The sequence below is a fragment of the Caretta caretta genome, chromosome 18 (genome assembly GCF_965140235.1).
Source record: "Caretta caretta isolate rCarCar2 chromosome 18, rCarCar1.hap1, whole genome shotgun sequence".
Classification (NCBI taxonomy): Eukaryota; Metazoa; Chordata; order Testudines; family Cheloniidae; genus Caretta; species Caretta caretta.
In genome coordinates this window covers 8387634-8405024 of record NC_134223.1, presented here as the reverse complement: position 1 = coordinate 8405024, position 17391 = coordinate 8387634, and the positions used below count along the sequence as shown (strand labels likewise).

General features: G+C 41.9%; 1 protein-coding gene across 2 annotated transcripts in view; it reads left to right on the top strand.

The window, feature by feature from the left end:
• Positions 1–4697: 4697 nt before the first annotated feature.
• The window catches only part of IFFO2 (intermediate filament family orphan 2), a 53635-nt gene continuing 40941 nt past the window's right edge, over positions 4698–17391 (top strand). For both annotated transcript variants that reach the window (XM_048824713.2, XM_048824712.2), the window contains exon 1: positions 4698–5616. In XM_048824713.2, coding sequence (XP_048680670.2) covers positions 5021–5616 — 596 coding nt within the window. In that variant the 5' untranslated portion in view covers positions 4698–5020. The remainder of the gene's footprint in view (positions 5617–17391) is intronic.

The window sequence follows — 17391 nt, the reverse complement described above, 5'->3', positions numbered from 1 at the left end:
GAACACACGCACAAAAATTTGCCCAGAAGCACAACAGTTTGCACAAAAGAATTTTTTTGCACACATAGCCTGTCAAAAATTGGCACAGAAGACTTTTTTTGCGCACACGGCCTGTCAAAAATTAGAGGGAACATTGGCCACAAGTCAGTCAGAAGCTGGAGATTTGGCTACACTGTGGTGGTGTTGGTGTTGGTGTTGCCTCCCCGAGCAATGGAGAGGACCCGCCGAACCTGCAAATCTCCTAATATTTCTTTCCAGATCTTTGAACATCTATGGAGGACCAAGCCATTAATGAGGAAGCCTAGTATGTCTGTGCTATCCCTAAGGACCTCAGTATGGTTTCTTCAGACTTCCCACTTATGCCTGGCCAATCATCCCCCATTTCACAGCACAGAATGGAAGTTCACTAGTATAACGTCAACAGGGTCAGCATTATCTTACAGGGGCAAAATCCCCACAGGTTTGATGTTGATGTTGCTATAGAGAGTGGCTCTTCTCCAGCTTCATTCACACAGCCATGTCCTCCTGCAACCACAGAGCCCCATACTCCTGGAATTTGCATCAACTGACTTCAATGAGTTTAGAGAGAAGAGCCAGGGGGCTGTCACATCGGCTCAACCTTCCTCCCTCCAACAAAATGTTGACCGTAGCAATGGATTTTTGGCTCCTTTCAGCTCCCCCTATGGAGGGGATGATCAGCCCTAGATTATAACACAGAAAATAACCATGTGTATAAAAAAAATCAAATACATAGGTAATTTAGTTTGATAGGTTCACTGCTACTCAACATCATTAGTTCTAGGTAAGGGTAGTTGAAATATCAAATGGTGAAAGGTGTTTTAATTGTAGCCTCAAAAATGAATAAGACTTCAACATACATTAATTGGGTTTTATATTTGATGAGAGATAATCATGTTAAAGTGTTTCTTTGAGCCATCTCTTTAACATAGCGCCTCCACCCAGCGCAATGAGATCCACAAAATGATGTCACATTTTTTTCCCAGCGCATGAGGCCAGCTGCAGTGAAAACATGGAATAACAACAATAACAACACTGCACTCCTAGAACGCCTTCCCATGGAGGACCTGAAAGTGCTTTACAAACAGTCATTGGTTGAGCAATAGAATTTAAATAGCTTCCGCTGTAATAAGTAAAGAAGCTGTCCCACATTTTGGTTTGTAAAGCAAACTGTTCGCAAATCCTAGCCCCACTGAAGTCAATGGGAACACTCCCATTGATTTCATTAGGGCCAGGATTTCTCATGAATCCCAGTTCAGTGTTCAATGCACTAAGTCATGCTGCCTTCCCTGTGTATCGTGAGGTTGTGCTCTCTGAGGTCTGTGTGAGTTTGGAAGGGACTTGAATCCTTCTCCCCACTTGCAAGGTCATAGAGCAGCCATGGAGCCCTTCCCCAATGTTGCAGTAACCCCTCAGTTCTACAGCTCCTGTGTCCCTACCATCTCTGCAAGGACTGGATAGCAGATCTGTTTAGAGGTGACCTTAGTGTTGGTCCCAGCTGTGATGTGTTAAAATTCTAGGTTGTCACTTTAAATTCTTGGGGGGAGGGGGTGTTGCCTGGTCCTGCTTGACAATTAGGAGCTCTGTATGGAAGCTGTGATCTGGCCCTTGCAATAGTCAGAGTAAAGAGGAAGGTGGGTGAGTGAGTTGTGGCTCTGTCTAAGGGCCAGTTTTGTCTCCCTGTTCTTGTGTGTTGTCATTCTGAATTCTAAGAAATAAAGGAGTGTTAGGCTGCAACTTTCCAGCAAGAGCATTTTATGTTTTTATCTAACTTCTTGCTGCATATGCTGTGAACCATACCACCACCTTGCCTCTGTGCCCCCTCCATGCTACATGCAAGAAAGCCGCAAGGAGCGCTAGTCTGCAGCACATCAGAAAGGAGGGAACTGATGTATTTGAGCAGGTTCCCCCCATGCTGTACTGCTTCTCATGCAGCAGAATCGTAGCAATCAGTGCCTTCAATGACCTACAGGATTTAGTTGTTTAGTGGCAAATTCTGCACTTGCTCCTGCAATCCCACTGATTTCTGTGGGATCATGATTTCACTGGGAGCTTTCCCTGTGTGAGAGTTGCAGGAATGGGCTTTAGTGTGTCAATACTTCTTCGTGTAGGGTCCATTACCATGTCACTATATGGCAGACAGGACTAGGCTTACTGAAAAATCAGTAAAATGCTTGCAAAATAAGGGGCCAAGAAAGAAAAAAAATATTTTAAGATGATAAACTTATCCCATCTAATGCTCTATTACATTATGCTTAAGAGAACTCATGTGACCACTAATGCCTATGCAGCGCTATGTAATTTTTGCCTATTAGGCAGATTTAGCATATCCACCCTAAATCATTATTTAAGCAAACAGACAGAACAAGTCTTATTTTATGACAAATGGTTTGCACGCCTAAGGTGCATTGTGAGGCACGAGGAAAAACTGCCTGTGTGGGAATATGTCTGTCCACCTGAGAGGATGTGTTATATTTTGAAACATCTCACCCAGCATGTCTTCTTGTCAACATGGTGTGATTTCTCAAAGAAAATACTTTGTTTGCTTAAGAGCTTTTGAAAGTGTAATATTTGAAACATACCTTTCCTACCACATAAAGAAACTGCATTTTATATATGTTATTCTTTAGTGCAATATATTTTTCCTAAACAAGAATACAAATATTAAAATTGCCACCAATTGTTTTTCTTAAATGAAGTAAAAATGAATAGATAAACCAAGCTAAAAATCTGCTTTTATTTACAATAGAGTAAGTCTGGATTAAGTTTGTTAACTCTGTTAAAGATAATGAAATAAAGCCAAGTTTACACTAGTGTGAGATCAAAATCTGGCTCTTAAGATTTTTATTTTCCTGTAAAGTATCATGCACTCCTATGGTACTACATGTATAATACAATTAAACAATATCCCTCTGATTTTTGAGCAGCTGAGATGATCATCTGGAGAGAACAGATCTGCAGCAGTAGGGAATGTTTATTTAATAATAACATAATTGTAATAAGAAAAGGAGTACTTGTGGCACCTTAGAGACTAACCAATTTATTTGAGCATAAGTTTTCGTGAGCTACAGCTCACTTCATCGGATGCTGTAGTTCACAAAAGCTTATGCTCAAATAAATTGGTTAGTCTCTAAGGTGCCACAAGTGCTCCTTTTCTTTTTGCGATTACAGACTAACACGGCTGTTACTCTGAAACCTGTCATAATTGTAATAGTATAATATCAATATTAGTTGGCACTTAAATAAGGCTTCCCACCTTCAAACTATTATACAAATATTAACTAAATATGTCATTATATAATCTAATCTTATTAATGAAATAATTGTAATAAGTCTAAAGCTAAATAGAGAAGTATGATAAATCTTTCATAGATCACAGTCCTATTATGTGATTTATATAAACCAACCCTTCTGGGGCATGATTCTGTGAAGTGTTGAATGCCTGCTGACCACTGGCAACTCCCAGGGGGCCTATTTGCAGCATGAAGTGTTTTTCTGGCCTCAGAGGCAAAAGGTCCCATTAACTTTATTGGAACAGGATCATGCCAGTGGCCTATTTGAAAGCAAACATGCCATTCCTATTGTTAATCTCGGCAGGCGTGCCCTAATGTCTACTCCAAAATTGGATCTGGAAAACAGCAAATACTGGGACTAAATTAAAGTAATAAATAGCAATTCAGTCTGTATTAGAGTATATTAGTGTGTGGTAATTCCAAACACTCCTCCTATTTCAAAATTGTAACAATGAAGTTCCATAAAAAAATCCATGTCCTGTTAAGCATTCTTATAGCATAAGACCAAGCACAAGGGAACTGTAAAGGAGACAATTACTAATACAACTGCAGGCTGGCACTGCAGAAGGCAAATAATGGGGAAAATGTTTATTTCATAAGCAAGGCCAGTTTTTGCAGCTAGAAGAATAGGCTGTCTGGATTTTAATTATGCACTAGGCAGAATCAAAGCCTAGTTTCTTGAAGCTCTGTTTACATCGGCCAGGGAAACTAGCGGTTTCTTATGAACCTTATAAGCAGGGCAGGAAAGCACAAGGAAAAGAAGAGGCTTGTCAAGGCCCTGAATCCCGTGCAGGCGTCACACTCCATAGGTTGCTCAGCCCCCTCTCTCGAATTCAATGGGTGACTGAGGCAGTTTGGTTCAATGGCTCTCAGCATCCCCACTGTACAAATTGTTGCAGCACCCCTGATTCCCTTGGGACCCACAGCAGCAACCTTTGAGTGGGAGGAACTTAGTGGCCGGATCCTGGTTGCCCCTCGTGGACCCTGGCCACGAGCAGCCTGGGCTGGGGGGGGGGGGGGTGTTTGAAGCAAAATCCCCGCAGGTTCCCGGGGAAACCCGGCTCAAGCCACCGCGCTCCAGCAAAAGCGGCCAGCGGGGAAAGGGGGTGGCGCGTGCACATGAAAAGGCACGGGGAGGGGAGGAGCCATCCCGCGGGGGCGCGGCTACAACTCGAGGGGCGGGGCCGTTTCGGAAAAGCCGGCGTTGGACGGGGGCGTGCGGCGGCTCGGGGTGGGCGGGGCCTGCGGGGCAGAAGAGGGAGGGGGCGGGGCCGCGGTGGGGAGGGGGCGGGGCCGCGCCTGCCGCCGCTCGCGGAGGCGGGGGGGGGCGTGGCCCGCGCGGCGGCCGGTGCCGAGTCCCGCCCCGCGTCGCCAGCCTCAGTCAGTCAGTCAGCGGCCGGGCAGCTGCGCCGGATGCGGCAGTGGCGGCTGGCGCAGGAGCGAGCGAGCTAGCAGCCGAGGCCGGGCGCCCCCCTCGCTTGGAGACACCCGGATTGCGGGAGGGACGCGATCCTGGGCCGCTTTTGGGGGTTTTTTTTTTTTTTTACCTCAGAAATAGTCTCCCCTCGCTCCCCCCCACCCCTCGTCTAACCGCCACTTCCGGTTGAATCCCCCCCCTCCCGAGCCGGGTACATACCCGCCCCCGGTGCTGACAGGATCCCAGTCCCCGTCGCTCCCCCTCCCTGCTGCGAGGGCTCCCGGCCGGGAGGATGATGAACTCGCTCCTCTTCGGGGAGATGGCCCGCGCCTTCTCCGCCGGCCCGGCCCCCGGCGCCTTGGGCCCCGGCAGCCCCGCGGCTGCCTCGCCGCCGGTGACCACGGCGCTGCGGAACGACCTGGGCTCCAACATCCACCTGCTGAAGGGGCTGAACGTGCGGTTCCGCTGCTTCCTGGCCAAGGTGCACGAGCTGGAGCGGCGCAACCGGCTGCTGGAGAAGCAGCTGCAGGCGCAGCAGAGCGAGCGCGACCGCCGCTTCCGCTACAAGACCTTCTCCCGGGACCAGGCCGTGCAGACGGACTCGGGGCCCCCGGCTCCCGGACAGGGCGCCCGGCCCGCCGGCCCCGCCGCGGCTGCTGCCGCCGCCGCCCCGCCGCAGCCCTACGGCCGCCTGCCTGGCACCATCTGGAGCTACACCCAGGTGCGCCGCACCGGCGGCGGCGGCCTGGAGACCCTGCAGGGGCCCGGCGTCTCCTGGGTCCATCCGGACGGCGTGGGGGTGCAGATCGACACCATCACCCCCGAGATCCGGGCCCTCTACAACGTGCTGGCCAAAGTCAAGCGGGAGAGGGACGAGTACAAGAGAAAGTGAGTGCTGGGGGGGGAGGCCTGAGATGAGCATCGCAGGGAGGAGGTGAAGTCGGGCAGTGTGTGGCTCCCACGTCCAACTCGCTTGTTTGTATTGCATGGGGGAGTTGAAGGAAGGAGAGGGTTTGGGGGACCCCTCGGGGCAGCCGTCCCAGGGTGAGGAAGGGATAGCTAGGCTGGGGAATCTGAGACCCAGGCGGGAACGTGGCTTCCCTTCCCCCAGACTTCCTGTCTATGGAGAGAGGAGGCCGATGGATTTGGAAAACTTGGGGGACCCTCCTCGAGAGAGTTTGCCCCTCCCACCAAGCTGGTTGATTTTTCTGGGGTAGGGTGGGTGGTATTCGGAAAACCTGGAGGCCCTTTGGAGGTTGAAGGCCCACTTTCAAGCTTTCTGTGCGTTCCTGTCTCAAAGGGAGCATTGCAAGCTTAACAGATTTTTTTTTTAAACCCGTCCTTGGAGAGGGAAGCGATCTACTATTAATGTTTGTTTACATAATTAGCCCTAAATTTAGCTTGGGAGATGAGAACGGGTTAATCCCTTTCATACTCAATTTCACTTTCTGGCTCTTGTGACTTAGCTCAGTGCTGCAATATTTGGGTTGCAAACACTGCAGGGAAAGGTTTGCATCCAAACAAAAACTGCTTCATTGAACTGTTTAAAAAAAAACACAGCAAACACATACTTGTTGAAAAATTTAAATTCATCTTACATTTTTGTTAAGCCTTGGGAGATTTTTTCGCAAAATTAAACATCTCTAAATACACTAGACATACAGAGTCAAGTCTATGTGTGCTGAGGGTGGGAGGCCAGTAAAAGTCGGTAGCTGGGATCCTGGAGACAGATTTCTATATGCAGTGGGTGCCCAGGGCATCCTGAAGGACAGACCTGGGCAACCACTGCTAAATTCTGTTACCTTTTGGTTTAAATGGGGTCTGGAGGGCAAATTCAGACAACCCTTTTGTGAGACAGACAGGGTCTTGGCCATGTGGCATACAGCACATTCTGATTGCAATGCTCTGCATGGATGAGAACATTGTGTTCCTTTATAAGCTGTTAGTTTGTCACATTTATGATGATGTCCTTGCAAATTACATGTTTAAAAAAATCTTTTAACACTGGGGAGGTGTATGATACATGAATGTATCTTTTGGGGTTGCTCTAGTTTGTCCCTATGTGTCATGTTGAATAGACTATTGAAACTGGAAAATGGCTAAATTAATATATTTTCCTCTATTTTAAATTTGTTGGCTTAAATTGGAAACCATGCAGTAAAATCACTTATAGATGTGACAGATGGAAACTTTCTTTGGCTACTTTTAAAAATACCCTTCCACTCCTGATATTTCCTTGCATCTAGCTCTGTGAACCATGAAAATAAGATAATCTGGGAAATCCCAGTTCCAACTGGTTTCTACTGTTAAGTGGCTTTCAGTAGTATGACTTCTGTGGGGTGGGAACTCAAATGTAATGCTTAAAAGTAGTTGATGGCTTTTATTCCAGGGACATCTCTCATTTGGCAAGGCAACTTTTTTTTCTTTATGGGCTCATATCTGAGTAACCCAGTCTTATCTATTTGATTCTCAACTCCCAGTAAATCGTACCAGTTATACTGGTTATGTGATGTGGATGTCTGTACACTATGAAACTATTCTCCTATTTGATAACACATTTTTAAACCGGGGTAATAGGCCTTTAGAAATGTCAATGGGAGCTTAGTGCTCTGACAGGAGTTGATGTCAAAATGTGATTTGATTAAAGGAAAGTTGGGGTGTATTTTTTGTCTGCAATAGTAGGCACATTATGCCATCGGCTTATTTTGTTTTCATTCTCTATACTAAGAAGATGGGTGGTGACACTTGGGAGAATATGTATTCAGCCTTGTTTCATTTAAGAAAGTTATCTCTAAGGTGCCACTAGTACTCCTTGTCTTTATCCCTAGGATGTGGGTCGTGTCATCAGTGACTGGTACTTTTCTTTTTTTAAATAGATGAACCGTGCTTTCTTCTGGAGGAAAAGGCTAAGGTGTAGTCAGTGCACAGATTTGCACTGCTTTAACTTTGTGTTTAGAAATTGATGAAGTTAAAGAGGTACAACCCCTAGTGTGGATGCAGCAATACTCGTATAAAAGTGCTTATACCAGTATAGCTGCTTTTGGTCTAATCACCTTTATACCAGTATAACTGCATCCACACTAGCGGGTCTTATTGCTTTAATTAGATCTGTTTCTAAACTGAGGCAGTTAAAGCAGTACAAAAATTGTGTAGATAAGTGCTAAGTGTGTATGATTGTGTTAACATCTTGAGTCCCCTTGGAAAGACTTGCATTTTTAATGTCTCCTTCAATGTGGGTGTGTCCATTACTAAGTAACTAATTATTACAATTCTAGTTTGCCTTTCCTGACCCCCTCCCCCTTCCTTATCTGTTTGTGCCCTGCACTAGTCAAACCTATATTTTAGGTGACCTGGTCTTTGGAGTTGATTGTGTTTTTCTTGAGACATCTAGCAAATTTTGTGTGATTTAGAAAATATTTATGCTGTTTACTTGTTCATTCAGCTCTAGCAGTAATAATAGATTTCAGTTTTACTTTTTCATGCACTACCACAGTATGGAAATGCTTGCGTTGCAAACACCATAGAGACTGCTTACTTCCCAAACAACTATCATTTTTCTTAATGAAAACACTTAGCATCATAGAAGTGTAGGACTGGAAGGGACCTCAAGAGGTCATTTGGTCCAGTCTCCTGCACTCAAGGCAGGGCTATTTAATAAAAAGCTAGCTGCCCAAATGGGTTAGAATCCTGGCCCCTCAGATTAAGAGCCTGATGCTCTGCTGACTGAGCTAGCTGTCATTGCCAACGCTTCTGTTGTGTATTTTTTGTAAAATCACATTTTGGGTTTAAAGTAACTGATAGTGCCCCCTGATGACTGAATTACTCCTAGCACAGTGGTCTCCAAATAAAGAAGCCAGTGCGTTTTGTTTCTATCACTTTTGGAAAGAACATTGTCAGCAAAGAGTTAAACATGTGCATAAGTCTTGCTCTGCAAAGATGTCTGGCTAGCTTGCTTACTGTTAACTTGGAAAACAGACCTGTGTGCAATACTTTTTTGAAAGGCTACTATCTTGAGGTGGCAAGATGGAGAATCATTACTTGGGTGCTCTAAACTATTGTTAGCAAACTTCAACTTCCTTGGAGGAAGAGAACTAATATAGTTACCAGATGTGTTACAGTGTTCTTAGATGCTTTCCTCTTAGGTCAAGATGGTAGAAATCTTGAAAGGGGGTGTCTTGCGCCAATGGCAGTGGTTGGTTCTAAGCCTTTTTGAAGGGATCTGTTGTCGTACTGGCTGAAAGATACCGCTCTCCTATGCAGAATGTGATTCGGAAAGTAGGATTCATTGTTTTAATACATTTTTATCCAAAGCAGTATATTTATGCTCTGGTGGGTGTGACCACCTAATCAGACAGGGCACAATTGTCAGACACTTCTTCCTTTGCAGAAGAACTGAATAGGTGGTGAATATGAATTCTGAGATTCAGAAATAAATTCACCTCCAGTTTTTATAGCATATTTGCCTTTCCAGTATGGAGTACATTGGAAAATCTATTTTGAAGTGACTTACTAATCATGTTGTTGGTAAGATATTTCAGTTTGGTCCATGCTCTTTTTATTGGGGAGCTAATAATGCACTGGGGGATTTGTGATAATATGCTAATATTCCAGGGGAGAGCTTAAGCATAAGAACATGAGTGGTCATACAGGGTCAGACCAGTGGTCCATCTGGTCCAGTATCCTGTCTTCCGACAGTGGCCAATGCCAAATGCTTTAAAATAAATGAACAGAACAGGGCAATCATTGAGTGATCCGTCCCCTGTCATCCACTCCTAGCATCTGAAAGCATGGGGTTGTGTCCCTGACCATCTTGGCTAATAGCCATTGATGGACCTATCTTCCATGAATTTATCTAATTCTTTTTTGAATCTTGTTGTAGTTTTGGACTTCTCAACATCCCCTGGCAATGAATTCTGCAGGCTGACTGTGTGTTGTGTGAAGAAGTACTGCCTTATGTTTGTTTTTAAATCTGCTGCCTATTCATTTCACTGGGTGACCCCTGCTTCTTGTGTTCTGTGGAGGGGTAAATAACACTTCCCAGTTCGCTTTCTCTACACCATTCATGATTTTATAGTCCTTTATCATATCCTCTAATTTTCTAAGAAACAATCCTGGTCTTTTTAATTCCTCCTCAGATGAAGCTGCTCCATATCCCTAATCGCTTTAGCGTGGTGGTAGCTGTGTTAGTCTGTATCAGCAAAACGAGGAGGAGTCCTTGTGGCACCTTAGAGACTAACAAATTTGTCTGGGCATAAATTCTAGCCCACGAAAGTTTATGCCCAAATAAATTTGTTAGTCTCTAAGGTACCACAAGGACTCCTTGTTGTTTTTGCTAATCATTTTAGTTACCTTTCTCTGCATCTTTTCCAGTTCTAATATCTTTTTTTGAGGTGGGGTGACCAGAACTGCACCCGGTATTCAAGTTGTGAGCATTATATTTGCAGTCTTATCTATGCCTTTCCTAGCGATTCCTAACATTCGGTTACCTTTTTGACTGCCGCTGCACATTAAATGACTGTATTCAGAAAACTATCCACGATGACTCCAAGAACTTTCTTGAGTGGTAACAGCTAATTTAGACCCTATCATTTTGTAAGTATAGCTGGGATTATGTTTTCCAGTGTGCATTACTTCACACTTATCAGAGTTCTGCCATTTTGTTGCCCAGTCACCTTGATTCTGAAAATTCTCAAGAAGAGATTGTGAAGGAACAACAATAAGGTTGTAAAGCATATTTTCTGGTGATCTTCCTTTTTTACCACAAAACAAGTAAAATTAATCCTACTGATAAATACTTTTTACAGTTGCCACTTAGAAATGTGTATCAGCCCTTAAGTATACATCTTATAGGAAAACATACTGATACCAAGATGTGTGACAGATGACTACATTACTGAGTTGTGCAAATACCATTGCTAGTAGTGTTTGTTGGTTTGTTTTTTTGGTTACACAATGGTTATACAGTCTCTGTACCAAGCAACCAATTCACATAAAGCTTCTGAGTCTTGGTGACACAAATATTGTCCCCTGTTGAAATAGTTGCAATAAGCTCCATGACTGGATTGCAAGGTGTGGCGAGCACAATTTCCTCTTGAATGTCAACATCTTGTAGTTCATGTGTAGCCTGTTTAATGCTAGTAGGAAAAAATCATGTTCAAAATTAATTTTTTTTTTTAAATTGAAACTTCCTTCTGCACAAATATGAAAATCATGCCATAGTCACAAGCTGAAAAACACAGCAGTCAGATTGAGAGCAGCTTTTGGTAAAGAGGAGGTAAAACTGTCTAAAAAATCTGAAGGTTATCAAAGATTTTTTTATCAGAAGAGGTTCCACAAGCAAACTTTAAAATTACAAACGGCTTCCCTCTAACAACAGACTGCTTAATTCCCCACGCCTTTTTTCCACCTATGAAAGTCTAGATTTTCTTGGAGCTGCAGCAGCAGCTTATTATGATATAATGTTGAAACATATACAACCTTTGGCTAATATTTCATGGTCAATAGAATGCTGTGATTTGTTTTAAAATTACAAATGTGAGTAAAGTCTGGAGCAGATATAAGCAAAAGTTCCCATGAGGAATCAGCTGACTAAGAAACAGGCTGTGTCGAACTAATTTCCCTCCCCCTCTACTATTTTATTCAAGGATACATGAAAACAGCCACTTCGTTAAACATTTTCTGTTTCTCTTTATCACTCTGAATTGTTAATTTCTGGATAATTATTAAAAGTAGCTTCTGATTCTAGATCTGCTCACAAGTCCTTTGGTCAATTTTTGACATCTGGTAACAACACTTCACTGTGTTTAACTCCTTTTCTGTTGCTATTTGAAAGACCTATATGCAAGCAAGAGAAACTAACTACACAGGGAAACTTAGGTTAACTGTATACAAAGTAAGTAAACCAGAGAATCACTTTTCCAGTCTTTCAGTAGGTGTTATCTTAAATGTTACTTCTAAAAGTTAGAAATAAAATGGTGTTCATGCATGTGTCCTTTGTCATAGGAAGAAAAACTTGGGAGATGTGAGAAGAAAAAAATCTTCAACATTTTCTTTGAGAGACAGTGGATTTGTAGATGTTATATAAATGTGAATTTTTATATTGGATCAGTGCAGCATTTTGCATATAATTGCAGTGATAAGACTGCTATAGAACTAAAAGGGAGTTCTGGCTTCTCTGATCAGTATAGCTTGTTATAAGAAGAATCCTGTTTCAGAAGAATGGTTAATGATGCAAAACTGTAAACAATATTGTCATAGTTCAGTCTAGTTATTGTGTTACATAATCGCCTTATTAGTATGTTAACAATTTAGGATTCTTGTTAGGTTTTAGCAAGTGAAGTAGTGTAGCTGGGATCTAATCAATGCCATTCAAAGAGATGAGCTTAACCACATACCCACACATTGAAATGCATTCTCCTGGACTGTAGGAGAATGTCTGTCTTGACTATTTGAAGAGGCAGCGTTATAAATCAAGGTTAAACATAGGAGGGTGACACCCCAGTTTATGAAATATACCGAAATGTGCACTGCATGGAATTTGGTTTCTAATATGCTATTCAAGACAAAAATGCACATGTTAAGATTTATTTATTTATTTATTTATTTATTTGATTTTATTTTGAGGTAGGTAACAGTTCAGGTTCTTACCTTTTTAGGCTCTGAGGGGGGTATGTGTAGCTCTCCCATTAAGATCTGGGAGCACTGTGACTGTCCAAATATTCCTGTGTGTGGCCAACAAAAGTCTGTTGAGTTTGTGAAAACCCTCCTGCAGTCATTCCATATTCTTCTCTCTGAATAGCTTTTAAAAATAAAAAAAAACAATCTCTGCAAGAGACCTGCTGATCAGTTTGTCCAGAGCTTTAGTTTGAACACTTGAATGGATTATATTTTATGGGTTTAAAATTGTTTTTAATTGGTTCATATATTTAGAATCTACCAGATATTGAGGGTTTTTTTTCTTGTAGCAGTCGAAAGAAACTTAATAGTTGAGCTGGAAATAGTTGTTTTTCCTCAGGATGGTCTTTTCGTTTTGAAAATTAATAAAGTCCGGTTGAAGAACAAGAGATTATCTCAAATTTGCTGCAGCTGGATAGATTTCCATTGTCAAAGGCAAAGCATGTCAAAACTAACTAGATCTGTTTTTTTTTTTTAAAAGGAACTTAATAAAATTTTGCTTAGGACAAAATTTGTAGGAATGTCTAAACTTAAAAATCAATGGTAATATGATGCAAATGTTTTTTATTGGGTCCCCATGTATTATAGCATGACTTCTGAGGTGAACACAAGAATTTCTTCAGGGTACTAGATTTTCTCCCCTCCATGTTTCAGTTTGTTACAGAGCTAGTAATGCTTTCTACCTGTAAATTAAGGTACTTCCCTCTAATTCGTAATTCCAGTATATTTCTGCTCTCCTTTTTACAGTTTAAAAGGGCCAGTTGGCTTTTCAGTAAAAGTGCTTAGTAGAGATTTCGTTACCAGTTGGACAAACCAAATTCAGATACTTCTCACCGACCCTTGTTGAAGGAAAATTCTGAAGTAAATGCTCATGCTTCTGAAATTGAAAGTTAGTGTTAAAGGAATTCTAGCTGTTAACAGCAAGAGAGAATTTCTGCTTGAGGAAGGGAGAAAATTATCTGATTGATGCCAAAAACAATAGCTGTGCTACAGAATATATCATTACTAGGAATTAGAGAAGCAGGACTTTTTGGCTCCATAACTCTGTCTTTTGTTACTTAGACCAGTGATTTACAGCCTTTTTTCATTTGCAGACCCCTAAACAAATTTAAATGGACCCTCAAGGGTCTGCGGATTGAAAACCACTGACTTAGACTTTTTGTAGTCTGGGTGTAAGAAATGTATTTGTCTCTGAATTGTGCTACTGCGCTATCCTTAATGTTGATGATGCATCTTTGTCCAGTGTTTGTGATTAACATGATTTTGGAAAAAATCTGTATCAAATCTTTCAGATTCTGAATTCTAATACAAGTAGAAACTAGAGTAATTGGCCAAGGAGTGAGGGCTCTCATGCTTTTGGGAAGAAGGCAAAGTACTTTTTCCCCTTCAGTCCTCCCTTATATACATTGCAGTAGTGCCACGAAGACCCAGTCAGGATTGGGTCCCTTGCCCTGAAGAGTTTACTCATGTCTTGTTTAAATTTGATTGTCCTCCCTCAAATAGTTTATTACAGGAGTGACAGTAACAATACTATATGGTTACATAGGCAACAGTGTGAACCACTTAATTCTGAATCACACTACTTAAAATTCCCTATTACATTGCAGCTTCTCCTTACCTCTTTAATGTTTGCACCCTTGAAAAAGTCATGCGGTTTGCGGTCCCCTTTATCTATTACCATTGGTTCTTTTTTTATTATTATTTTTATTATTTATTTTAAGTGTAAGCTAGCTCTACAACTCAGATAACTGTCCCTTCCCTGGGGTGTCTGTCCCATAAAGGGATAGGAGGCAATAGGGGTTCCAGAGTTCTCCACTCTTTATTGCTGTTGAGTGGGTCCCTGCAGCTGTCAAGGTACAAAAAAGAAAAGTCAATTGATGGAGTGTATGCGTGGGCACTGTGGTCTGGAATTATGGAGGTGCTCTCTAGAGTCCTTGTTCACATCATGGGGTAGTTCTGCCCCTGGGAGATGAAAGGGGTACCTCCCTTCAACAGAGCCAGCTGGTGAGGTGTGGCAGCGGGGTATTGTTCCATAGAAGGGGTTCATCTTCCCTCACCATGATGACCCCCTCAGAGGAAGTGGACAAGGAAAGTTCTAGCTGAGCTCCACACTGGTGCTTGGCTCCCATTCTCTCTATTAATGAGTTGCTTTGAGCTTTTTGGAGCTCTGCTTTCCCTGTCACCCCATGAGGCTAAGGCAGGGGTGGACCTTCTAAGCCTCTGGAATGGAGGGAATCCCTCTTTTATATTCTGGTTAGGGTGGTTGAGGAAGACTTCCATGCCTTTCAAAGGATGGCTACGTCCATGGCAAATACTGCAATACTTGTCCTCTAATTTATAGCTTTTAATACACCTTTTCAGTATTTTGTGAATCCATATGAAAGTAAACTCAGGTCTTCCAAAGGCTGAAAAACCAGATTCTGAAGTACACTTGATAGAGCAAAAACAAGCTCTTTTAAAAATCTTAAACCCAAATTGTCTCTGAAGACATGTGCAATTTAGGAGTCAAGCAAAAACAAACCCAGGAACAAGATATTTCTAGCTATTCATTATGTATAATCATAGGCTTAAATTGCTGTATAGTAATGCATTTCAAGTGCTTGGCTTTCTGTAACTAAGGAAAGAATGGGACTGGTGCAGCTGCTTTTTTGTGGTTCAGATTTTTGTGGTGATGCTCTGCCAGGATTTTGAATTGGCTTCTTGCATATGTGTTTTTTTTTTTTTTTTTTTTGGTCCTGTTGATGGCTTTCTGATATCTTCTCAGGGTTCTGTTTTTAAAGCTTTTGTGTGTCTAGACAACACTAAATTCAAAGGGGCGGAGAAACCATTTTTTTCTATTAGTACAAGAATTGGAGATGTTTATTATTACCCATTGGGTTAAAATCTTAAACTAAATTAAGTGTGCTAAAATGGGGGCCATTAACTGAAGCCATTTGCAGCTTGGAATTCCGTTAAAGTTTTCCCCCAGACATGCCTCCTTTGCTTAGTAAAAGGTTATCTAACACTGTCCTGTGAACTTAGTTTGTAGTAACAAACAGATCAGCCAGCTTCAACTGGGATTTGGCTCAGTAAGCAGGGCAAAGAACCAGCATATCCCTAGGCTATGCTTGTAACAGTCAGTTCTCAAACTAACTAGGTTCTCCCCCAAACAAATGCTCTGATAGGAGGGGGGAGAAAAGTATCTGTCACTCAAATCCCCACTCTTACATGCTATATATATTAATTCTTAAGATTTTTAGCATCAAGTCTCATCCTCCTTCTGTCTCTCACAATTTGTATAGAAACCTCTTTATTTTTGACTGATGAAGTTTAAGGAAAAATTCTTTTTAACCTCAGTTTTGATTAGCAGAACAATGTAAGATTATTATAATGTATGGTGGCATGTCGGATGAGCACATGGCAGTAGAGTTCAGATATATTGTGAAACTGTCTTGTTTGGGATCCATGAGTGAAAGTGATTGGCTAGTGGCCAGAAATCAGTATTCATGTCAGCTCTGGAGAAGTGCTGTAGGAAGGAGTGTGGGGCTTCTTCCCAAAATGAAGGGAGGGATAATGCTTTGGCTGCTTTTCAAACTGAACTTTATACAACTTTATTGCACCAGGCTCTGTCATCAAATGCCAGTGTCTAGAAATCCAGCGGTTTATCAGATTTTTCAGCTCTTTTATGCATCCACATGTTCAGAATTGGTGTGCAAGCAGATAGAATCTTCTGGAATGTTGTGTTGGAGGAATAGATATGCTGCTTTCTGCCATGCAGAGTGGAGTCTTCAGTAGCAAGATCGTCCAATTTGAAACTGTTTTCACAATCATGACATTAATATGGCATCTGGTTAAAATACTTTTAATAAAACTACTCTCCTATCTGGCTCTAATATTGAAAATGTGTTTAAATCTCTCTCTTTGCCTTGTATGTATTCATTGAGTTGTTGATCCATATACAAAACATTACATCAGTCCTGCCCCTGGGTCTACTTCAAGAACATAGAGAGGCTAGAAAGAATGGTGCTCTGTGCCCATTAATGATGTTTCCTGCTTGTTAGTGACCACAGAACTCCAATCTAGTTGAATTGTTACTGTGTGAAGTTGAATCACAGATGATGCATGTCTTGAGTCTTTTTGTTTGGGCACTTCCATCCCTGCATAATTCATAACCACATGACTGACAATGACTGGACACACAACTCTGAAACATCCTGCTGGAGTTCACGTATCCAATTCGCACCAGAGATCACTGCTTGGAAAAGGGTTCAAGCTAACACAATCTAGTGAAGGAAAATTAGTTGCATCTGTTTAAAGTTTTATGAACTAGAGCTTGAAAATAAGCATTTGGGTTTGGATCAGACTTCTGGTTAGGTTGATGAAACCCAGTACTCTTTTTGTGGATTACAGTTCTCTCCAAATGCACCCAGTCCTTCCAGCCTTGGCTTCTATCATCCTGGAAGTTTCCAAGGTATACTGTCTTAATAAAGGGACCAGTTACATGGGATCTAACACACTGTTTGCATCATTACTGTTCGTAATGTGGTTCCAAATTTAGTTCATCTTTAATCTGATGGAATGTCAGTGGAGTTCCTTTGGATATGTATTAAAATTATAACTAAAGCAAACCTTGGCATTATGGACAATCTGAAAAATGTAATTTAATTTTCTCTTTGGATGCTATACAGACAGGATAAAAAATTTTGTGGTTTCCCAATTTAAATTGTTTCACAGATAGGAGGAGTTCAACGTGCAGAGTTGCTGTAAACTATCAAATAGAAACATAACTTGGGATGCAGCTCGCCCCAGTATTTTGTAAAATGCAAGTTATATGTAGATGCTTGTTGCATTAGAATAGAATAGTTTTCATTAAGATTTTTAATGTACATTGTTTATATTCATAACTGAAGGTTAACATTGGTTCTTACATCTGAAGTATCATTAAAACAGAAGTTGGATCTAAGACAATTTCATCCACCACAGGGCTTATGTTAAACTCAAAACAGGCAT